The sequence below is a fragment of the Lichenostomus cassidix genome, chromosome 19 (genome assembly GCF_008360975.1).
Source record: "Lichenostomus cassidix isolate B80296 chromosome 19, HeHo_3.0, whole genome shotgun sequence".
NCBI classification, from domain to species: Eukaryota; Metazoa; Chordata; class Aves; order Passeriformes; family Meliphagidae; genus Lichenostomus; species Lichenostomus cassidix.
The window spans coordinates 4,159,119-4,183,203 of NC_139499.1; the positions used below are offsets into that span (position 1 = coordinate 4,159,119).

Sequence of the window (24,085 nt, forward strand, 5' to 3'; positions counted from 1 at the left end):
TCCTGGACCTCAATGTCCTTTAAAGACATGTTAAAACACCATGTCCTCTCCTCAGAAGAGAAACAAAGCTTAAAAACAGTGACTTGACAAAAACTTGCATGGAGCCTGCTTTGCCTTTCAATCATTCAGTCTTGAAACCCACCTAGATTAAGGATGAAAAAAAGTGTGAAATAGCTGTCCCCAACTACCACCTTTCAGTAAAGTGTCTTTGCATTGTTGAGCTTTGCCTTCTCTGAAAGACATTCTCAGAGCAGAATAGTGTTACCCACCCATCTGGGAATTGGGGCAAGAAAGCCATTGTGCTCTAAATTTGCACCTAGCTTCTAAAACAATTTCTCATGTAGACAAGCCATAACTTAGCTCACAGAGCTCAGGCATTTTATTGTTACCAATTCACCCACAGGGCACTGGTTGAGGTCCTCTTGTAGTTGATAACCTGGCCAGAAGGTGACTGAAGTGCAGGCTGAGATCCACCTCCCTGTTCTTGTGACACTTCATCTGGAATTCCCATTTCACATGGGGCTGTTCCCACAGTTGGTTCTCCAGTTTCCACTTGGCCAGTGGTCAGTCTCAGTTTTTTCATTTGTAATATATCTGCTTTGGTGTCTCTTTGGTCTTTATGCAAGGCTGTGGTTGAAACACTTCATATTTTACACTGTCATGGCCAAACTTCTGTTGAAGCTTTTTAATTTCTCAGGCTTTTTAGGCACATAATTGTCATTAGAAACTTGTGAGCTTTCACCTTGTCTCCTAAACTTGCCAAAAGTCTTACTTATTTTTTGTTGTTAACACAACTGGAGTTGCATAAGTACCAAACATTTGATCGTGTTATTAGCAGAAATTCTTTTTGTGGGCCCCTGCAGTTGATTGATGCCATTGATTCTTACATTAACCCAGAGACTTTAGGAGTAATGTGTGCTGTTGTGACATTGTTCATGGAACATTTTCAGTTTCAAATGTAGTTTGGTTTGTTTGCCTGATGAGTCCAATTGTTCGGAGACAATGCAGAACAGCAGCAGACATCTCAATTTTTCTTTCTGTGTGAAAATATCATGGAAAGAAGCTGGAGTTATTAAATATTCAAGATCTCAGCTGGTGAAAGCTCAGCTAACAGGAGCTGCATTTTTGGAAGCTGATAACTATGGAGAAACCTACCAGAAGAGATGGGAGGACACCAATGCTCTGTTCCCTTTGAGTTGGGAGGAAATGCAGGACAAGAGGATGGAACCCGTCCAGGAAATGCCTTTAATGTTTGTCCTCTGACCACACATTGTATGACATTCTTGCATAAAGTAGAGAAAACCCCTGCACCTCTTTCCCAAGGACCTCTCAGACAGCTGCTGACAAAATGCTGGAGCCCACCCAGTCATCAGCAGTGATAAAGTAGGGTCCTGATAATTTCCCTACTGCCACTATCTGAAAGGGAGAGCTCCAAGAATGAGTAACATCACAGGTGAATCCTCTGAGAGCTGAAAGGGCTGTTGGATAAGTTATCCCCAGCCCAGATATCTTTTATAAGTGGTTGTTTTCAGCAGTGCAGATGACTTTGATAAGAGAATGATAAACAGCTGCTGAAACAGATGGATCTTGTGATGTGTAATTACTGTGGGCAGTGTTTGGTACCCCTGAGCCAGCTTGTGTGGTTGAGGTCTTGTTTCCTGAGCCTACACAGCACCCTAGCACTATATTGTTGCCAGCCCTAGGGATGCTAGATGTGGCTTTCTTTTGTCTTGGAGTCAAGCTGGAGTTTTAAGACTACTTTATTTTAAAAAGTACTTCCTCCCCCTCACCAAAATAAGTATCGTCTCTTTTGGAAACTCCAATCTCTCTCCTAATTCAGGTAAACCCCATCTCCTTTTTAAAGATGAAAATAGAAATAAGAAAGACAGTTCCCAAAGTCACAAGGCACTGTAGTGCCTCTTTGATTTGGCCCTTCATTTGCTAGTGCAGTTCCTTGCAAGTTGTAGTTATTTTCTGTAAAAAACCTGGCTTTGAAGGGGCTTGTAAGCTTTTTATCAGCCACCAAGCTGTACAACTTGCTTTGAAAGCTCTCTGAAAACCCTTGCAGAAGATGAACAGAGCACAAAACTCAACTTGGGTCCCCTATTTGTTTCTGTTTCCTCCTTACCTTGTCTGTACCAGCACCTCTTTGGGATTTCTGGAAGTCTAGCTTCAGGCAAGGTCAGGCTTACTCCAGGTCTGGTAGTGGCTAGAAATGTTCATGCTCTCTGCATCCCTGTTGTTGTTCAGGTAATATAAATATATCTGCTTTTCTTTTGCTAAAAATGTAAATTTATAGTGTCTTTTGGCCTTCACCTATTCTTCTCTAAGGAGATCAGTGGTGCCTGAGCTTGAATTGAAGGGCACAGAGTGTTCTGTGTGACTGTAAGCAGTGCAAAATATCAGTAAGCCATAGGCACTATTTTGGCTTTATAGTGTTTCTCCCAGCTGTGATTTGAAACAAACTGTTTTCACCTCCTTGTTTACAGGGAGTCAGCCATATCTGGGAGAGCTTTCATTCTGCCAGCACCCATTATCAGGCTGCTCACTAGCAAAAGAGACATCAGCCAAGGAAAAAGGCATCTCTCAGACTCCTGGTGACAGCTGAGAGGGGCTCTCTGCTACAGACTCCACTTAGGAGCAGACATTGGCGTGGCCAGACAAGGATTTAATCCCTTTCCTGTCTCCCATTCATTCGTGTTGGGTTTCTTTCCCTTATTGCACAAACTGCAGCTCAGGGTCAAGCCTTTGACAGAGGAGGGTCTGTGAGATCTCAGCCTTGCAGCCTCGGCTGGGAGATGTCTTTGCTGTCCATTCGCTTGCTCCTGGGAAGCTGCAGTGGAGCTGCTTTAGCAGGAGTGTCATCATCTTGGCTGGGCTGGGCTGAGCTGCACTGCTCTTTCCCTCCACCCCAGGCTCTTTATTTAGCTTGGGTGCTAAGCTGCTCTGGAGCAGTCTTGGTCAGAGGATTTCCCTCAGCAGATCTGTTCTTGAACTCTGTCCATTTGTGCAGTGAAGGCTTTGGTGGCTGTGGCTGTAGGCTGTGCCTTTGCTGTGTCACACTCCAGAGCAAATGAGCAGCTCTCCAGCAGCCTGGCTGCAGCTCCTGGGCTGCTTCAACCTCACATGCCATTTGTCTGTCTGAAGGAACAGACTACCTTGGGCTTTAAAAGGCAACCTAATCTCTGGGTCTCTGCTGCTGGTTGTCCCCAGCTCCCACTAAAGCCAGGCACCCATATTGTAACTCTTCTCCTCAGCAATCTTTTTGCTGCAGCACTTCAGGATGGTGTCCAGTCCTGTCCTGCCTGGGACACTGCAGTCCTCAAGGCTCACAGAGGAGGTTGGTCTTGAAGACCAGCAAGGATTTGAGATGTACATTTAGTTGCTGGAGCTTTTATGACTTCCTGTGCCTTCAGTCCTGCACACCTCACCTGCTGCCTCACCTGTAAGATAAGGACAGAGCTGCCTCTATCTTACTGTGTGTTATGATTTTGAAATGGGACAGATTCTTGCTATACCCTAGTTGGCCAGAATCAGCCTAATTTTAATTAGAGTATTTATGTGTGATTATTGTGGTCAGTAAAGCAGTATCTCAGTGGGTAAATGGATGGGATGAATGGCCCTGGCAGATCACGTGCTGTCACAGCCTTCAGAAGACACACTTTCTGCTTCAAACTCTTGTTACTGTGAAAATCCCCATCTCATGTCTGGAAATGTGCTGCTTCACATTGTGGCAGGATATTCCAGCTCCTCTCCTACTTGTCCCCTCCTTGAGAATGAATGTTCCCAGCAAGGCTGTGTGGGTTTTTATCCTGCTCTGCTTTGCTGTACTCCATGGTCACAGAGCTGTCTCACTTTAGCCTTTAAGCCTTGTGTCTTCAGCACTTTCTGCCTTCAGAGAATTTGAAGATTCTCCTGGAAACTCACAGCTGGCTTGGCTTGTACATGGATGGCTTTACCTGGCCTCTTACTTTAGTAAGAGCTACTGAAACTCCAAACATTAAGTTATTCATCTGCTTGTTTAAAACTTCAGTCAGAAGTGGGAGAGATGGAAGGGAGAGTGTTCTTGTAACACAGCAGATCTGGGCTGTGGTGCCCTTTCCAGCTGCCTGTCACTGCCTGTTTTTTCCTATTAGTATTGTAGCTGGTTTGGCTTATCACAAATGCTCTGTGCTTTTTAATGTAAGCAGACTACACATCTTGCATGGATCATTCTTGTTTGGTGTTTTTGAATGCTGGGGGTTTTTTTTGTTTTTTTTTTTTTGTTCTTTTAATTTAAACTGAACACATTACTGCTCCCGGAGGGATTTTACAAGCTAGTTTGTAGAATAACAAAGAAGGAATTCTGCAGGCTCATCCAATTTGGTCTTCTGTGCTTTTGAAAACTCTGTTGCTACAGGGTCAGTAGGAGAAGTTGGGGATCTGTCACCCAGGAGATTGGCCTGTAGGAGATGTTTCCCTTCAGTTTCAGAACCAGTAATGCCACAGGGAAATCCTTCTCTCTTTCTTGCTTTCCAGTCAATTGAATAATAAATCCCAGAGCTTATTCCAGTGCATTAGGATTGCTATTTGAAGTCCTGTTACACATAAACTCTTTTATGTGTTTAATTCCCCTCCTACTCCACATCTTGGAGAGAAATGTGCTTGGAAAAGGGCGTCTGCTCTCCGAAGCACACATGGGATATAAATGCAGGATGGAGAGTTCTCCTACAAACAGGATAGACTGAGGCTCTGGGTGTGTAGGATTAGAGCTGCAGCACAAAGGGGCATTCTCAGCTTTGAACAAAGGCCGTGTGGTGCTGCCTGGGCACAGGTGGAGAGTCTCCTGTTTTGGGGGTTGTGCTCAGGCTGCTGACTGAGGCCTTTTGATCTTGCCCAGACATTCTCTGGGCACTCCTCCTCCTCCTTGCTGGAGTGCTGCTCTGCAGCAGCACTGACACCTGATTGTTAATAGAGACAGGAGCTGATGATTGCTCTGGTAATCTGGCATAGAAACATCTCTCTCTGTGCCCTTGGCCTTTTTTCTTGGGACTGAGAGACTGTAAAGTATTGCTGTGTACAGCAGGGCATGGGAGGTAGATAAGTTTGTTTCCTGGGTTTAGTCTCTTGCTAAATCGTGCAAACCAAACATGTCCAGAGCTAAACAGAGTCTTCTTCCTCCCCTTTGGCTAAAGCAGAAGACACAATGACCTCCAACACTCCTGTAGCTTCAGGCTGTTTGTTTTTTTCTAAATCCAGCGTCTTCAGGAGCATATTTGAAACTCCTCTGGTTATTTCTTTCCTGGGAAACTACTGCTTTTGTAGTAGGGAAGCTGGAAGAGCTGGGGCTGCAGGAAAAAAGAGCACAGGTCTGATTCAGAGTGATGGTCTCTTCTGTGCCCATGAGTGCAAATGAGATGGCAAAGGTGCTTCTTGTCCCTGCATCAGCTGTGACACTGGTTTGAGGTGCAGTTGTCTTCTCTTACAGAGGAGCTGCCTGGTGTAATCAGTGTCTGGTAGGCTTTGAGAAGATGGTTGTGATGGTCTGGAGTAGCTGTGGTGGTGTTGGAAACCAAATATACACTTGATAGCTTCTTTGAGCTCTTAGACTCTCTTCTTTCCAAGTGCTTTGAGATGTGGTTACTTAACCTGATGGATTTGAAATCTGATTTCTGAACACTCTGACTTTCTATGGGGAGTTGTGGGGTTTTAGCATGTCTGTAAATCAGGGAATTGGTACCAAGAGTTGGAGGAACTACGACAAGCTTTGTTTTGAATGCCATTTGATGCACTTGTGGCAATGAAGGTGATGGTGCCTGGAAGACAATATGCCAGTTATATGTATGGGGTTGGACCCACGGGGTGGGTATCTTCAGTGCCATGAGAGAAGGAGGCAAAAGAGAGCTTGGATTCCTTGGTTTCTGGATTCTTTGTCAGTCAAAAAGGCAAGTTCATTCCTCTAGTTATCCTGAAACCCAACAGTCAGTGATGGTGAAACTTTCAACCTGGGGCATGAATAAGAATGAATAGAAGCCTCTGAGGGTCACTGAGGTCTCCTTGGGCACAGACTGCAACGGCTGAATGAATCAGAGTAACAAAACCTTCTCTTGTGATGTGGAAACAAATTTCACGCCTTCCCTCTCATGTGGTCTTTGTGCACAAACAGCTTTGTTTGTGAGTGTCAAAGGGCAGAGGAAATCCAGAAAGGGGGAAGGTATTTCCTGTGTGTGACAGGCTGTCCTGCCTGGGTCGTGGCAGAGATCACGCCTTTCTCTTTTGACCTGATTTTTGAGGCTTTGATCCAAGAATGTGACACTCTTCCCCCTTCTTGTGCCATGTCAGGCTGTTGTGTTCAGTGACACTTCCTTGAAAGCAAGGGGGACACATCCTTGTGTGCTGAGGAGTGAGACTTGTTGGCTGCTGTCCCTCAGTGTGTCCTGACCTCTCCAGTTCTTGTAGCTTCGCACCCCCAAATCAGTTCATCAGTCATCTCATGCTCCTTCCCCACATTACCCCTTCCTGGGCAGTCACTTAGAGCCACAAGCAAGAGATGCTGTTTCCCCAATGGTAATTGTATGTGGACACGTTCCTGTAGCTCATCTGACAGGGATCAGGCAGCTCCAAGGACAGTGTTGGCTCTGCTCTAGGAACAGCAGTGGCTGCTGACTGAGCTTTCTGGGCTCTTCCCTGGGAGTTGCCCCACTTGCTAGGATATTGTTGTGAAGCCTCAGCAAACACGCTGGAAATGACAGCTGGCAGATCCTGGTAATTTGCTTCTCCATGAAGTGCTTGTAGTTCTCCTGCTGAGGGGAATTGTGTGTGCTGAGCACACCTTTTGCTCCCTGAGGAGCAGAGCAGAGCAGGTTGTGGCTCCTCCAAGCCTCTTCCACTCTGCTTTGGCAGATTTCTGTGCCAGTGTTCGTGGCTTGAGTGACTTCCAAGGGAAAGGCTTCCCTGTTTTGCTACCAACCCTGTTTTCTGCCTGTTGTGTTTTCCATGCATTTTCATTCAGGGGCTTCTGATCTTTAATAGATATCTTCCTTCCCTCTCCTTTTCCATATATTTTTTTCATCTCCTTGAGTTGCAACACTACAAATGTCAGATGGTGGTGATGCTTTGCTAAAGGTGCTTTCTTTGCTCCCCTCCTGGAACAGCAGTCAGAAATCTGCATGATGTGATGCCATAGGTCACAACAGACCCTGTTGTCACAAGACTGGTGAAAAAGGATGCTATGAAGAACAGAGCAACTTCAGAACTAATTGGACTTGCAAGCTGGGCCCACTTCAGATGCCTGAGTGCAGGATGCTGAACAGAGCTGCACACATCAGGACTCTTCCAGGGAATTCAGGGTGGGTGGTAGACTGTGACTGCTGAGCTCCACACTTGTCATGCCCTGAGAAGTCCTCCCTCATTTGAGGTTTAAACTAAAGCTGCTTCCCTGACACAGAACTGCTGCCAAGATTCCAGTCTGGCTCAAGCCACTCTCCACACTTCATAATGAAGTTTGAGAGAGCTTTAACATCTTGGTGTTGGCAGAAACATGGTTTTAAAATCACGGTGTGGTTGGAGACTCGCTGGCTCTGGACACTGGTAACAAGGCTGGAGACTTTCATCTGAAGGTCAAATCCAGCTGTGGTGTTAGTGACAAAGTCATGAACTTCTGACTGATGGTTTGGGGCTTACGTGTGGAAAGATGTCTGGAGTCCAGCGCCAGGACTGCGAGTTGGAGACCTGGGTTCAACTGGGCTTTGCCAGAGCTATTCTGAGAGACCCTCAGCAAGACACTGGAAGTCTTTGTGCCTTTGTGAAAAAGCACTGAAGGTCTACCTACATCAGCTGCTCCAAGTCCTCAAACTCACCCATGACTGAGGACTCCTGAATGCCATTGGATGCAGAAGAACAAAGAAGAGGTGGGATGAGCTGGCACTGTCCAACCTATATTAGACAAGAGCCTGGATTGCAGTAGTGGGTATTAGCAGTGACTGGTGTGCTTTTTGGCAACTCCAAGGGTGAGGACATCATGTTCTCAGGAGACAGCGCTGCTGTCCCGTCTCTGGGTGAGGCTGTTCCCAGGGCAGGCAGCCCTGTGCTCAGGAGGAAGCTTGTGCAGCCCTCCCTCTCCAGTGCCTTTAGGAGAGCTTGGTTTCTGTGTTCTGCAGCTGGCACAAATCATCATCAGCAGCAGCTTCCTGAGAAATTAGTTTCCCAAAGACTGTTAGCCACGACTGAGCTGCTTCCTTCTTTCCAAGACACACATGGGCAGCCTCTCCTGGCTAGCCTTTGTTACTGCTCTTTGGAGTAGCTACCAGTCACTGCAGTGCTGTCGTGGGTGTACACCTGTGCCTGGCTCCCCTTGGGGCACTTTTGGATGAGATTCATGCAACGTCCAGCTCCGTTTTGTCCCTGTGCTCAGCTGAGCCGGGGGCAGTGCTCTGCCTCCTGCCGGCTCTCAGCAGGAGGAGCCTCTTCCCCAGGGAGAGGGTGCTCAGGGCTTGTCTGTCTGGCTTGGAGAGACAAGCATAAGCTGCAGCCTGCAACACAGTAATCCCAAAGCTTCAGACTCTCCCTGTGTGTGCCAAATTCCTTTGGCTGTTAAATAAGGGTAGGAATTTCGAGGGGAGCTTGTAGAGTACAACTTCTGTGTTTGCTTTTAGCTTCATGAATAGCAGCAGTGACTTGTTTGGCTGTGTACTGGGAAAACTTTGAGTTGCCAGCTTTGACGAGCTGCTGTTTTAAAGGAAAAGCTGTCACTTATGCAACTGTGTGTTTTGTGTGGACTGCAGAATCACTGGTGCCTTGCACAGCCCTGCTGTGTCTGCAGCTCACCCTCCAGTTCCCAGTGGGGCACAGCAGTGCTCATGCTGTAATTGGGACCCTGTGGATGCTGTGCTGCTCAGAGCTCACAAACCTGTCCTGCAGGACATTGGCTGTGATCCAGAAGAGTTTCTGATGGGGGAGAATTGAGGCACAGGTCACACAGCTGGAAAAAAGGCTCCATGAAGGTCACTGATGTAGTTGTCACATTGATGTGTTGGTACATCCCAGATCTGAGTGCTAGGGGTGGGAAAAGGAAAGACACCTGGGAGATTGGAGGTGTCTCCACTATTGCCAGCCTCTGTTCAGTGTCACAGAAGTCTACATGAAGGGAGAGTGTGGGAAACAAGTCATCATCTCTGCTACTTGCAGGACTTTGTAGTGATGAGATCTCCACAAAGCTACTGGTGGTACCTGGGGGAGAGCTGTGGGGAAGAGCCAGAATAGCATGAGGGCTTAAGGAGGAAAAGAAAAGCTGTTGAATCACATCCACGCTGTAATAAACCTTTGCTGATATTTTGTGTGTTTTTCTGCAGCTGGGGGTGGCTGGGTGCTCTGGGATATATCCAGGTGGGAAGATGTGCTATGAATTAGTTGCAACATTGCTCTGGAGTAGATCTGTGCATCCTGCTGACTCCTGGTTTGTGTTAGTTACAGGACTCTCATCAGGCCCACGTACAAAATGTCCTACAGAACTGTGACCACGCTGGAGTGGAGGTGCTGTCCTGGCTTCACGGGGAGCAACTGTGAGGAGGGTGAGTTATCCAGCAATGCCTCTGTCCTGCAGAGCAGCAAGGCTGGGCTGGCTGCCTTGAGCTGGGGTTTGTTCCTTAATTTGCTCTACACCTCTTCAACACAGGAGCAAATCACCTGTTTCTTTCACTCCCCATTGTTATCTGAATGTCACACACAAGCTCTGAAAGGTGGTCTTGGAAAACAGAACATTCTGAATGCCTGCAAACAAGGCCTGAGGAGGAAGGGGGAAAGAAATGAAGAAAAGGGATGACCTGTTTAGAGATGGGCTCATGATTGGCATCCCCACTGTGTTCAGAAAATGTGCTTTCTCCTTTTTGTGTGTTCCCTTCTCCATGTCCCTGTTATCACCATCAATTTCAGACCAATAAAAGCTGGCCCCTGGATGGCTGCTTCCTGTTTTATGCCTGTAAGGTCTGAACATAAAAAATATGTGTTCCTAGAGAGCTTTGAATCAATACCTTTGGTTCCCCTTTCTGCCTGCTCCTTGACTTGGTGCAACATTCAGGTTGCACAGTGCATGTGAAAACACAGTTCTGGGTTTGGCATCTCATCTTTCACACAGGAAAACACAGGGCTCTTTCCAGAGCAGGAAGAAAAAGTATTTTCCTTTTTTTATGACAAAAGAGCATGTTTTACATTTTCCTTCCTCACATTTTCTACTTTAATTGTTACTTCTGGGAGTTTGAAACAAGTCCTGCTTCTCCACCGAGTTTCAGGTGTAGGCATTAAGGCATCTGCTGAACCTGACATGAGAATTCACAGCTTATGAATGGGAGAAACTAAGCCTGGAGTTTCCTGCTCATTTGCATCAGGTCAACACAGCCTGTCCGTGGCTGCTGAAGGGTCACTGGGGGTGTCCAGCCTCTCTGAGCCTGCTGTTTGTACTTGTTTTCTTTGTGCTGTGATATCTTAATACCAATCACACAATCCAGGCAAATCTCTGACTAGGAAGTTGTCTCGTTACAGTCCCAAAGAGTGATGGCTGCAGACAGCAGCTGCCTCCAGGCTGCTGAGGAAACAATAGCTTCCCAGAAACTCCAGAAACATCTTACAAAGTGGCAGAGCTACCCTGAGTTGCAGTCTGCAGGACAGAGCTTTACATTTTAACAATGCTAAAAGAAGTGAGCCTGAGAGAGAAGCTGCTGTGTGCAGCTTGAGTTTCTACCTGTCCCTGCAGGGAAAGGGCAGCTGAGGATGGATGGTGGCAGAGCTGTCACTTCCAGCATAGCCTGGTGACTTGGGAGCCCCTGTGTGCAGCCTGTTGGTGCCTGTAGGTTTGGCCAGGTGTCAGTTATTGCAGCTGAGTGGTGCTGCTGGTGCAAAGCAGAGATTCCTGCTCCCTCCTGCAGTGCCAGATCTGTCTCAGCAGAGTTCAGTGGAAATAAAAAGCCAACAGAAGCTCGTTTGAGGAAGCCGGCAGCGATCTTGCAGGAGCAGGTCTGTGGAACGAGGTGACAATTTTATACAGTTACTTTTCAAGGTGGAACTGTTCTTTTGGGCTTGGATATGGTCTGTGAAGTGTGAGCAGAAAGCCAGTAGTAAGCCCTCACTTTCATGTGTGAGATTCTTTTTACCTTTTTTTTCCTCTCCCTGAAACATCTGGTGCTACCGACAGTTCCATATTCTTGAATGAAATAGGAAAATAAAAAAAGACCCCTTCCTAGTACAGCAGAGTTGTGCCACTTAGATTTTAGTGTAAATACTCGTGCTAATGGTCTGTGTGGCCCTTCTAATTGTCAATTTTAAAATGGAAATATTTACCTACTCCCTATGTTAATTCTTAAGGTTAGTGTCACTTGGAAATGTAAGGAAAAGAGGATAAAAAGAGGCTGTTTTAGGGTTTTTGGCAATCCAGTATAAAGCCTTTTGTACTCTTTCCTTTCTGTGCTGCTCTCTCCTATGGCATGTTTGGTTCCTCTGAGAGGGTGGGATGCTTATCTGTGTGAGTTCTTCCTGGAAACAGCAGGCAAAAGGAAACACAAAACTAAACTGAAGCAAAACAAAAACAGGGCAGTGATGAAACCACCGTGAATTAGCAGGGTAGAACCACAAAATGCTTTCATCTTTCTTTGGTAGTTAGATTTCTCCTCAATATTTCATTTCATTTGTATGTGCCCCTGGTGCTTTAGAAGTTGATGTGAGGTAGGTATGACTGGAGGCAGCCTGGACCTGCATTGTTTTTAACTTGCCTTCTTGCTGAGTTGCAAATCCTCCAGTTGTCTGACAATCACTCTTGTTCTCCATGTGCTGCAGTGGCTCTGAGCTTCCACTGCACCATCTCCTGGTTCCAGAGACTGAAGGGAAACTCTTTCTTTCCAATGGGTCTTGGAATAGTAAGGTTGTGTTTCCATCAGTAGGATGGACTAAGGCAGGAGATAATGGATTGATGAAGCACACAGCACAGTTCTGGGAGCTGTGTGTGCATGGGCATGGTTGATGCTGGTCTTTGCATCCTGATGCTGTAAGATCTAGCTATAAGATCTACTGATTCCTTCTTTAATCCCCAGTGAGCAGGGTTAATATTTGCTCCTTTTTTTGTGCTGTTCCAGAACAGTGTCTTCAGGGAACCACTATAGGATATCTGGAGGACAGATTATTTTTACTAGCTGTCCTGACATCAAGCCTTCCTTGCCCTTTTAAAATTTTATTTCTTTAGCATGTTGTGAGGGAAGACAGGATGGGGAGAGAGTGAACCAAGGAAAGAAGTCAAAGAATCTGAAATCATTCAGAGGCTACAGCTCAGCTGTTTCTGACACAGAGAACTTGTGATCTCCCCAATGGCAGAAGCAGCAGTTCAGTGTGGCTGTGTAGCCCCAAAGTGTGACAGACACTTGCTGTAACACACCTTCTGTGGGAAAACTCCTGTTCCACAGCAACTGCCCTTTGCTAGAGTGAGCTGTTAGATGCAATTCAATCATTAAAGTGTCTCCATCTTCAGCTAACAAGTTTAGCTGGAGACAGTAACCACTTAACTGTCACCAGCTGACAGGCACCTGCAGTAATGCTGAAAGCTGCACATTTTTAGATTTAAAGTATCCTGGGAATTTAACTCCTGCATTGTAGTTGATAAAGAGCAGCATTGTCTGAAGGAAGCTCAGCTCTAGAGGTGGATGGAGGTTTTGCTCTCAGTGGGCTATTAATTTACTGAGATAAATTAACCTGTTTCCCTTTGTTAAGCCGACACTGCTTGGGGCTTTCTCCCCCTCCTTTCATTGCTTTCCACTCAGCCCAAAGTATGTCAGCATTTGAAAGATCTCCAATTTCTTTACTGGTTTTGTAGAACTGTGGCCTGCTCATTGCATTGATAGTCAAAAATCACCAGTTGTACCAAGCCTTCCCAAAGGGTTTCTTGCAACTTCCTTGGATGGAGAAAGAGACTCGATGCAAACAAGTCTGGTGAATATAACTGTCACTAGATGCTAACTTTTATTTTCCAGTTTCAGGGGATTCTTGTTTTGTTTAAAGTGGAGCCCAAGCCCAGGACAGGAAATGAATGCACTGAGCCACCCAGTCTGCTGACTGCTGATATAAAGAACATATGGATGAGGGCAGTGCAGGGGTGAAGTGGTTTCGCCGTTGCAATCATGCATCAAGCTGATTGATTTGAATCCAAGATGATGCTGACATTTCAACTCAGCCTTTTTTCTGTGTGGCTGAAAGTTCAAAGGCAAGTGTAACCCCTTGGGAGAGGAAAAGTGTCCCCAGCAAGTTCAGGGGCTCAGCACTGCCCTGGAGCTCTCCAGCCAGGCAAGGTCTTATTTAACTTTACAAATATAGCATAGCTTTCTTCCTTGTTTGTTTGTACTGCTTGAGTTTGGGACAGTAGCCAGGATCCTATTTACCCCAGAAGCAGATTGATGGTAGACAGCTCAGCTTTTGGGCAAGAAACAGCTCCCAGGATAACCTCAGCACCTCTAAAGTGTTCTTCTGTGATTCCAAGCTCACCTTTTTTTTTTTTTTTTTTTTTCTTTCTTTAGAATGTAAGTAAGATAAGAAATTTTAGCTGCCTTGTGTGAATAATGGTTTAATTGGAGAACTTCCTTTTTTTTTTTTTTTTTACTTCTCCCCCTCCTCATTTCAGTTCTTGGAATATTATTATCTACTTTGAATATCTATTGTTTACATCTTTCTTGTCACCCTGATATTCTTCAAATTTCTTAGATTCCCACATCTTTACAGTTTTCAAAGCAGCATAAGAAAATGAGGACTTTCCTCTTGGTATGATAGAGTGAAAAAACCCTTTTCTTTTTTACTGCTGGTTCACAAAATTTCATGGTCCCAGGAGGAGAGATGCAGAACAACACTGCCAGGAAAATCTTAAATGAGCAAATGCAATTATGAGACAAAATTTGATGAGACCGTGAGAAAGAACATCAAAACAAGAGACCTGAAAGTCTGAAAGCCCATTGAAGTGGTCTGAAGGGAAAGGAATTCAAAGTGGTGTTGATGTGGCCTCACTTCTCCAAGTCTTGTTCTTCTCCCCTGTGAATCATTAAAACACAGAACTGTCCATGTATGTGAGAATGCAACACAGAGATCATGGAGAAACATTTCCTGTAGCTCACAGCAGTTCTCTCCAGGAGAGAACTGTGTTCTCCTTTTGTGTGTTCTCCTTTTCTCAAGCACTTCAGTTCCTTCTTCAGCAGAGCTCTTTGCTGCCACTGAGCTTTTTCATCTTCCTTTAGAAACAGAGAAAATGTAAGAAAAACCAGGGGGAGTCAGAGCCATTGCTCTGCCTGTTGCTGCTCCTGCTGAATCCTGGTTCAGAGATGTTTGCCCATTCCAGCTGAGTTCAACTCCTGTCATAAAACAGAAGCTTCCAGGTGAACAGTGAAATTCTTCCCAAGGTGGTTTTCTCAGTGCTCTCTGACTGGCTGGGCAGTTCTGTGCTGCAAATGTGTGGCAGATAGAGGTTCCTTCCCTTCGAGTTTGGATCTAACAGGGATGTAGTTCTCCACTAGAGAGAATTAGTTCAGCAATTCCTTTAGTGAAATGTGACATAGCTCTCATTTGAGACCTTTGAAACCAAGTACAACATTTGGTTACACATAACAAATTTGTTTCTAAAAAATCTTCTCATGCCAAAGTTTGTTTGTTAGATCTGATAAGTGAATTATGTGAATACATGTTATAGACTATTAAGTGCAATGTGAATTTACTAATAGTTTTCTAGTTAGTAAGTAGGTGGTAAAGTGTGGTAACTATCTCTGTAAACCTACCTTCAAAAACATTTCATGAAAAAGCACCAAAACACGTGAGTCACCTGTGATGGAATTGCTGATATGTGGAAGTGGCTTCCTGAGTTCTGATATTTGTGATGTAGTCCACAGGTGCTGGACATTACCTACCCCAATATTTTCTTCCACAGCACACACCTGCTGCTGCTCCAATGTTCAACCTCCTGCCTGTGTTTCTGGTGGCCTCTTCAATATAAGTTCCCCCATAATTTTCCCAAACCACCAACTTGCTGTGTGCTCCCATCACCATGCTGACCATTCAGCAACCTCTGGCTTCAGGCACAACGTGTGTCACCCTTGATCAAACGGATCAAATTTTCTGAGGAGTTCCTGGAGCGTGTGGTCACTGTTGGAAGTATCCACAGCCTGCTGAGAGCACTTTCTGGCATCAGCACTGTGTGACTACTTGAACAATTTCTGAATGCTCATCTTCTTCAATACACAGTAAAAAAAAAAAAACCCCAAAAAACCCTGTTAGATTTCCAAATATTTTGACACTGCATTCCAGCATCTGAGTAGTTTCATTTTTTGGACATTTCTAATCTAAATGGGGAGAATTTTATTGAGCACCTAATGTCAAAATATCTGAAGTGCTAAATATCTGCAGATGTTATCTTAACATAATTGGGAAAGCTGTAGGCTGTACCATTACATTGTCCCAATTTTTTTAGCTCCCATCAAATTACTGTGGTATGTAGAGAATCTTTTTTATTTTGATTAGCTCTTGGTTTGCTTTCCCAAACACATTGGATGCTTTCTGCTGCATATTTCTTAATTCACAAGTGAAGGACCCACCTGCTTATTGTGATGACTTTCTTATGAATTTGCTTTATTTCTAATCAGGAGTGAGTGTAACCTTCCCTTGGGTAGGGCTGGACAGGGCTTGGAGCAGCCTGGGATAGTGGAAGGTTTCCCTGCCCATGGCAGGGGTGGAACGAGAAGAACTTTAAGGTTCCTTCCAATCCAAACCATTCTGTGATTCTCCTAGACCTCTATAAGCTCAGAGACATCTCTAGTGGTTGATTTAGATACTGAAATTTTTGCACCCAGGTGAGCTCGTGAATTACTTGGGAATAGAACTTGGGAGATGTGGGTTCTGAAGAGCCCATGCAGCCTCCTGACAATGTCTTCTTTCATAATCCTTACTGTCTCTTTCAGCCCTGAGCTTTTCACATGCTGCTTTCTCATGTAGCTGTTCCCTTCAAAGCTCCTGTTTTCCCCCAAATTATCACTTGTTTCCCATTCATCCTCACAGTGATGAAACTTTTATTTGCTTGAGGCTGTTAGAAGGGAGTTGTTGTTTTTCCCATATGTGACTCTCTCATTGTTACAGCGTTGGGGAGTTGCTGACAGTGGAGTGTCCTCTGGAAAGAAGGAGATGTGACATGTTATGCTGTGAATCCTGCAAATGCAGTTAGTACAAAATCAGGAAAAACATTCTGAAAAACTCCACCCTATCTCTCTTTTCCACAGACATTCCCTTGGAGGTGGTGGGGAAAGGGTGGAGCTGTGTTTGTACCAGAAATTAGTAATTTTTAGAGTGTTCACTGCCATTTGCATGGGAAAGAGCTAAATGAGAGGAATAGCTTCTAATTGGTGTCTGCTGATCAGTTGGATGCCTTTCAAGTGAATTACAGATAACAATGGAAGAAGAATTAAACCCACCTGCTGCTGCTGTTTTTGAGCTTATTCACTGCTGCACTGACTTGTTTTCCTATCAGGAGTAGGAAATGAGGCTTAGGCCTTTGATATTAAATGCCCACAGTGGGAAGGGGTGGCAAGGAGGAGTATCTTTCTCTCCCTGACTTTGCAAGGCTGTTACCCACTTCACCAGCTGGTTTGTGTTTAATTACAAAATTACAGCTCCCTCCCCATCGCTTTTGAAGGGCTTAGTTATGAAATATGTGGATTTAATGTTGCTGTCAAACAGCGCTGAATGGGATGATTCCTTGAGGAAGAACTTACTGAATTTCTTGCAGGAGAATACTTGAGTGGCCCAGCAATGCCTGATTTGTGGAGTGACATTTCTTTTGAGTGCAGTAATTTGCTTACTTTTAGTTATCCTTGATATCTGACCCTACAAGCAGTGGAGACTTGTGCAGAAGTCAATGTTGGTGAGGATATGGGAGAGAAGAGGGAAAACCTTCCAGGTTTTCATAACCTTCAACTCTAGGGGCAACTCTGGATTCAGAATCCTGCTGCCATCTCTTATTTCTGTCTTGTCATATACTGTGGGAGAGACAAGGACATACCTTACACCACACAAGTTCTAGGAGACCTGTGCACAACTGATCTAATAATGAATTGTCACTTTGTGTGAGTGATGGAGGAATATCTTGTACTCCCGAGATTTAAAGACATGAGAGTAAAGGAAAATCCTGAAGATGGGAGACTTCATCACCAGCTTTCCACAGAGAGCAGATGGACAGGCCAAGGTGCTCTTGCAAAGAGTTTTTTAATAAGTTTAAGCCAAGCTGTTGACAGTGCAAGCTGTTTGCATTTGTGAGTGGCAAGAAGTGTCTGAGAGGGTGTGAGACAAAGGGGAGAGATTGAAGGAGGCCACAGAGTACATGGGGTGCTGCAGTTGGTAGCAAGCTGAACTGGAGCCAAGATTTGGGGGTGAAGCAGATGGACTCATTCCTGTTTCTACCTTAGGGACTCTTGCCTTTTTCCCTTTTTTTTTTTTAATGTAGGTTTTTCATTAAACAAGTTAATGTGATTGGTACAGTAACACTTGTGTTTTCTGTGGTAACTGATGCCAGTTTTGGACTGCTCAAAAACATCAACACAAGGAGGGTATATGCAGGTGCAGGATGTAAGCAGGGTAAGCCTCATCCACATAGGCTTTCTTCAGGCAGAACATATTTACTAGATACCTAAATTCCATTACAACTATCCTGGGATGCTTTGCCAGGAGATTGCAAGGAGTTGGGATCCAGGTGGAATTGGGATTGCAAGACCCAGAGTAGGGAAAAAGGTGGATTTTCCAGAGAAGTTTGAGGTTGGTTTCACGTTTTGTGGACTTCAAGGTGAAAGCAAGAGGTAAGCATTGAATTCCCATGTTGCTGAATCCTACATTTTGTTTTTACTCTGTTTCTTGTTGTTGAATGGGGAACCAAAAGTGTTCCTCCAAATAATTCTGGTGAAGTTTAATTTCAGTTTAACATGAAATGCTAGGCAAAAGCATGTTCAATGTATTCCATTGTTGTCTTCTCTACATGAGCCCGTTGGAAGGATAAAGGCAGCAAAGTTAGTACAGCTCCATTTGGGAAGCTACACAAATGTACAACTGCAAAACACTCAGTTCTCAAAAGAACCTCTGTGCTGTAATTAGTGAGGGTTCAGACTGTGCCTGTTTGGGCAGAAATGGCAAATGGAGTTGTACCAAGGGCTGAGCTCAGCCCAGTGCAGCTTGTTATTCCATTTCCAAGTTAGTGTAAGGAATGGAGAGCCTGCTAATCTGATCTGTGTGTGTTGGAGGCTGAGCAGCACTGGGAATATGTGGTAGACTAGGATTAAAATGCAGTTAAATCATGATTAAACTGTAGAGTTGGGCAAGAATGCATGAAGTGGGATTTGATCAAGGACAGCCACAGAGGCAGGAATAATTAAATGCAAATATTTAAATAAGAGATTCTGAAGGTAGCAGGATCCCAGGGGTGGGAATGGAATTGGTGGAAGATGTCAGAACAAAGCATTGCTCTAAGCTCGGTAGAAGAATGCCATGTTGGAGTTTGGTGCTACAAATACTCTGACCAGGTGTAACATCTATTACTGAATCATCCATGGCACTGCCTGACACACAACAAGGAACGACCTTCATGGCCAGTAGTACCTGCATGTGTTTGTCTTGGTGGTTCCCAGGGAGGCCAAAATTCAGCATTTATTGGAATTTCAGTCTTTTAACTGCTAAACTCACATGAAAGCCAGTTCTAATTGTGTTGCACATCTGAACCCCAGGACCTTAAATACTGTAAAAGGATGTGTTGCATCTGTGAAGGAAAGTGTTTGGCTGAGAGAGGAATGTGCCTTTCTTGGTAGATGGCATTTGAATATGTTGTACAGTTAAATAATTAGATTTGCTAACTGTGGAGGAGTCAGTGGCTGTGTGTTATAAACAACTGAAAATTGCATCAGCACAAACAAGCTGTTCTAAAAATACTATGACTGGTGGTCGTTTAGGACTAGCTCATGGTTTTCAGAAACAGGACAAGAAGCATGCATAAACCCATTCTAATGATGACATGCATGTGATTACAGAATGTCTAGGAACTGATTAAATGTTTCCTGCAAGTGTAGCACTGCAAGATATGCTGATTGTCACTGCAGTGTCAAGAACTCTCGTTGGATGGTTCTTTAGCCACTTTACCATCCTTAAATAAATGAAGGCTGGGAAAAACTTACTGGATGAATCAGCTTTGCTTTCATGTGCCATCAGATTTCGAACAACATTTAATAAGACTTCCTCAAAATGTGTAAGCAAGTGAAACATCACCATTTTACCAGGTTGTACTAGGTCCCTCAACAACCAAAGCAGAAAAGACACTGAGGAATGGCTCTGTGAAAATCCCCTATCATGAAGTTCATTAAGGCCTGATAAACTTTATTCTGGACTCATAACATATGTTTCTTGCTTGGGCTCCTGATTTGTCTCTCCTTGGATAGTGCATCCAAATCCACAAGTAACATGCAAGTTTGCATTTCATTTTGAGCCCAGCAGGCATACGGCAGTGAGGTTACAAGACCTTTCCAAGTGAGCCTGGAGGGACTTGTTGGCTAGAGTTTGGATTTCTGGCAAGCAGCTCCCTCCAGCTCTCTTCTGTAATAAACTCAGGGTTCAGTCCCCGGCCTCGCGCAGATACCGAGCTCTGTTGCGTGTCTCTGGGTAATCAGTCACTGGGAAGGCACAGATGTTTCGAGATGCACAGCAATGGGTGCAGCATAAAAGAGAGGCAACAGCAGGGTCATGCTACAGATGCAACCACATCTCACATGTGTTCGTTCTTGACAGGAGAATTCTTGTAGCGTTTGCGGTTTTCTGGTTGCTAATCCCATCAAACGAGGACTCCAAAGCTAATAATGCTCGGAGCTTTTATTGCTCTTCCTTAAGCTTTCCAATGCCAGGTATGGCTGATGCCTCCATTGCAGGCAGTTCCAAGAGAAGAGCATTAAGGTAAGAGAGAAGGGTGCAGGATTGCCCCAGGCAGTGGCTTAAAATAATTTGGGCAGTGATTCTAACAAAGTCAGAAGCATTAAAGAAATCTGGGGCTAGAAGACGTCCTGGCCTTTACCTGGTTGTGGAGATACAAGATGGAAGAACTGCATTTTTTTTCTTTTTTTCCTGTAAAAGAAATACACAAGCCTAAAAGAGAAGTCTGACCCACTCAGGATTCATAGTTTGAGGTTTCATTTGTGTGTACATAATGACTTTTGTAGCAATAACGCTAAAGAAGTCTTTGGCGTGTATCCACTGTGGGAACTGCAGGGCCCGTGTTCATTACTAGGTGGTCCTTCATTCTAAAAACCTTGAGGGACATCCGTGGCAGATGGACTTTAATTAGACTATGTCCTGCTGCCAGTGACTGTCAAATGTGTCTCCCCGGATCAAGCACTAGAGCTTTCTGTTGAAGGTGTTAGGTCTTGCTCTCATGGAAAGAGAGTGTTTCCTGCAGTGTGAGCTGTAGAAACTGCTGTGGTACCCCTGAGACACCGAGAAAAATTGTGAAGTATCTTGGTTAATTAGTTCTTCAGCAGCCAATTTGGGTGGAGAAACAAACCTGCTGCTGTTGTCAGCCAGTGTTTTAGCCTCGATGGCAGAGGCCTGTGCTAAGTAACAAAGGTTCTGGTTTTCTCTTTACTGATGTGGAGAGTTGTTAAACCCATATGGCTCAAAGTGCTTGTGTAGGGATGGCTCTGCTGTGTTGCTGCAGGGCTCTGCACTGTAAAAAGTTACAGCCCATTCAAGGAGGGGAACAAGCTACTCCTAAACTTGGCTTGTTTGATCTTTTCTAACTTAGCCTCAAGTGATTAAGCAAACAGTGTCTTTTCAAGCATTCTCCAGTTGTGTGATCTGCTAAACACATCTCGCAGTGTGATCTGCCAGAGATGCCTTGAACACTGTCCTTGTGCTGTGCACTCGCTGGTCCTTGTGGGAACATAAATAAGCAGTTATTTCTATTGCATCTGGTCTGTCTGGGTGGGATGCAGAGGATGGGTATTGGTTTATGTTTAACATAAACTTGAAGATTCCTGCTTTTGTCTTAATATTAGCACTCACAGCAAGGCAGCAGCTCTTTATTAGCTACCCAGGAAAATAGTCCATTCCCCTTGCAATGTGAGGAGTTCATCTGTAGTGGGATGTGTTTGTGCAAAGGTACCATTCTTGCCCTGCCCTTGTCTTAGGGAAGTAGAATATCTACCAGCAATGGTGGTTGGGATACTAATCATAAATCTGAGCTCCTCACAGACCAGTGTAACCAGGGCCCTCACACACTTCATGGGGAGCATGAATGACCATTTACATGGTTCCACTAATGGCTGCTGGACACTTTTTTTTCTGTAGTGGCTGTCCTTTGACACTCAGCACTAGTCTCCTATACCTGAATAAATGTGAATGCTATACACTCTGGAATATAAATCTTCACCTGTGTTGTGCAAAAATTTCAGCTGTTGTTAAGATTTGGTCTTCATTGATTGATGCAGAAGAGACAGCAAAAGTACATTTGATGCCTCAAACTTATAAGAAGTGGCCAGGAGTAAGAGAGGATGGTTTTCCTGAAGTCTGTCAAAAGCTGATTGTTTATCAGTCCTTTCTCCTTGGAATTGTGATGATCCCAGAGTGAATGAGTATCCTTTTCCCTATCCACATCGTTGTGTACCTTATTTATGTCTCAAATCAGCAGAAATTCTGATCTTCACCTGGCTTTTTATGGCAGCTTGTAGAACTGTAAATGTGAATATGCTTTGACAGCAAACCCTAAATCAACCTTTGGTCACTTGCAAGCTGGAACGATTTGAAAACTTGTGTAACCTTTTGACCAAACCTGGGCTGATGTTCAACATCTTTAACAAGAGCCAAAGCCAGAACAGCCCTGATGACTTCAGACTTTCATTATAAGCCAGCTGTAGGCCCTAATGTACACTCGGGTTGGGACAGAGGATGTAATGGGTCAGCTGCACCATCTGGGCAGGAATGTGCTTGCTCCCAAGAGATCCATTGAGCAGTGGTGTTCTCAGGGCTGCTTTTTGCTTTGGCACTGAAAAGCAGTGGCCACTTTCTTCTCCTTTTCACCCTGCTCCTGAGCACCACCATCTCAGGGCAGTCCTTGCCAGCATCTGTCGTGGTTTTCCTTTGCTCCCCAGCTCTCTCCATGGCCCTGAGCAGTGTGACACTGAGCAGCTCCCTGGGAATCAAACTGAAGCTCTGCACAAGCCCTGCACTCCAACAGTGTGCCAGGTGTGCAGGTCCAGGTGTGCAGCTGATTTGAAATGTGTGTTAAATCCCTTGTTCTGGCTCAGATCCCTGTGCAGCTTGGTGTCCATCCCCGTGGATTGGAGCAGGCAGGGTTGAGCTAGCTCTGGGTCTGCATTAACCAGCTGAATGGAAGCAACTTCAGTTTGTGTGCAATAATCAACCTCTGCTGGTGCAGTAGCATGGGCTCTCTCCCATTTGCTACTAAATGGTTCCCAGTTTCTGAAAGGGTGTTGGAAGAGCTGAGAAGTAATCATCAAGTTTTTTCTGTCTACTACAGATGACAGAGGAGAGTTGGACCATTGATATTTATTTAACAAAACTCTGCAGAACCTGTATAGAAAGAGTGATTTTACTTCAAAACACATCAGTATGCTGATTCTGCCCATTCACATTCTTGTAACTGTGAGCACTTGGGTAGTCTGGACTGGATGACTTGTGTGACATGGAGAAAAAGGGATGGTGGTTGTTTTATCCTCTGTCTTTTGGGTCTTTCTAGGCTGGTGATGAAGGCTGGGTTTTGGAGAGCCTTTCATGCCTTCTAGATATCAGCAATAGTTATGATGTTACCTTTTGACTTAGGAGTTTGCTTACTTCACTGCCAGTAACTATTATTTAAATAGTTGTTGCCTGTTGTTTTTGACCTTATTTTGGCTACAATTTGTCTTCCCCTTGAGATAACATGAAGGAGCACAGCGTGTGTAACCTTCATGTGTATTTCCTTCTCACCAACATTAATGTTTCTGTCAAAAAACCCAGTTTCTGTCAAAAAAACAGTTGGCACTTGGACTAGGTGATTGTTTTAAGTCCCTTCCAACTGGGACTATTTAATCTAGAAAACAATTTCCCTGTGTGTGACAGAACTGTGCTTTTTGAGATGCATTTTGAGTTCCATCTATGCACCTGCAGATCCAGGTTTCTCTTTGGGGCTTTTGAGTTGCTTTGGATCTGACAGCATGGGAGCTCCTCTGTGCTTGCTGCCACAAAGACAGTTTTGATGTGCCCTGGAGCATCTTCCTGTGTGCCCTGCTCCATCTCCTGCTCCTGGGGTATCCAGCCTGCCTGTGCAAACAAAACAACCCTAAACCCCCAAAACACCATTTAATGTTCAGATTGCACAGCTTTCTCCCTCACTCCAGTGACTAAATTCCACTTCATTGATGCAATAGGATGCTTCAGGCCATGTTCTCCAGGGCAGTGATTGCAGCTCCTCATGTGATTAAAGTCCCTTGGCCAGCAGCCCTTATCACAGTGGGGTTCATTCCTCCAGTAAGAGTGGCTGGTGCACGTTAACTGCACTGGGCTTCCAGATTTCATAGCCTTGGGATTTCTGCCTCAATAGTGAGAATACGTTGGGATTTGTTGCGATCCCACCTGAGCTCCACAGGATATTTGGATAATGGGCATACAGCAGGATCTGGGTCCTGTAGCCATCAATCTCCATAGGCACAGTAGATGTTTTTATTGCCCTTGCTTATCTGGCTGTCCCTCACTCTTTTAATATGAACCATACCAAGTAAAGCTGACTGAGGATTGAAGATTATCCGTGGTATTCGTCACTTTTAGGAAGGGGAGTTGGTTCAGTGTTGGCTTTTAGCATTTGCTAGGCCTTGTCTCCTTGACAGAAAACAACAGACTAAAGCGATTACCAAGAACAGCTGCTTAGAAGGGGCTTTGAATATTTTTTCCGCCTTTGCTGACCTGAACCACAGCAATTATAAGTTCTGGTTATTGTAAACTTACCACAGAACACAAGGCATACCTTAAAATGATGTCATGTCTAGACACACAATTCAGGTATAAATTATGGAGAGAAAGTAGCTTGTTC

The 24,085-nt window shown here is 44.7% G+C and overlaps 1 protein-coding gene across 10 annotated transcripts in view; it reads left to right on the forward strand.

The window, feature by feature from the left end:
- The window catches only part of COL26A1 (collagen type XXVI alpha 1 chain), a 164,703-nt gene that overhangs the window by 26,620 nt on the left and 113,998 nt on the right, over positions 1-24,085 (forward strand). For 8 of the 10 annotated variants that reach the window (XM_085078310.1, XM_085078303.1, XM_085078301.1 and 5 more), the window contains exon 3: positions 9,445-9,548. In XM_085078310.1, coding sequence (XP_084934436.1) covers positions 9,445-9,548 — 104 coding nt within the window. The remainder of the gene's footprint in view (positions 1-9,444; positions 9,549-24,085) is intronic. The other 2 variants (XM_085078302.1, XM_085078307.1) reach the window with 1 other exon arrangement.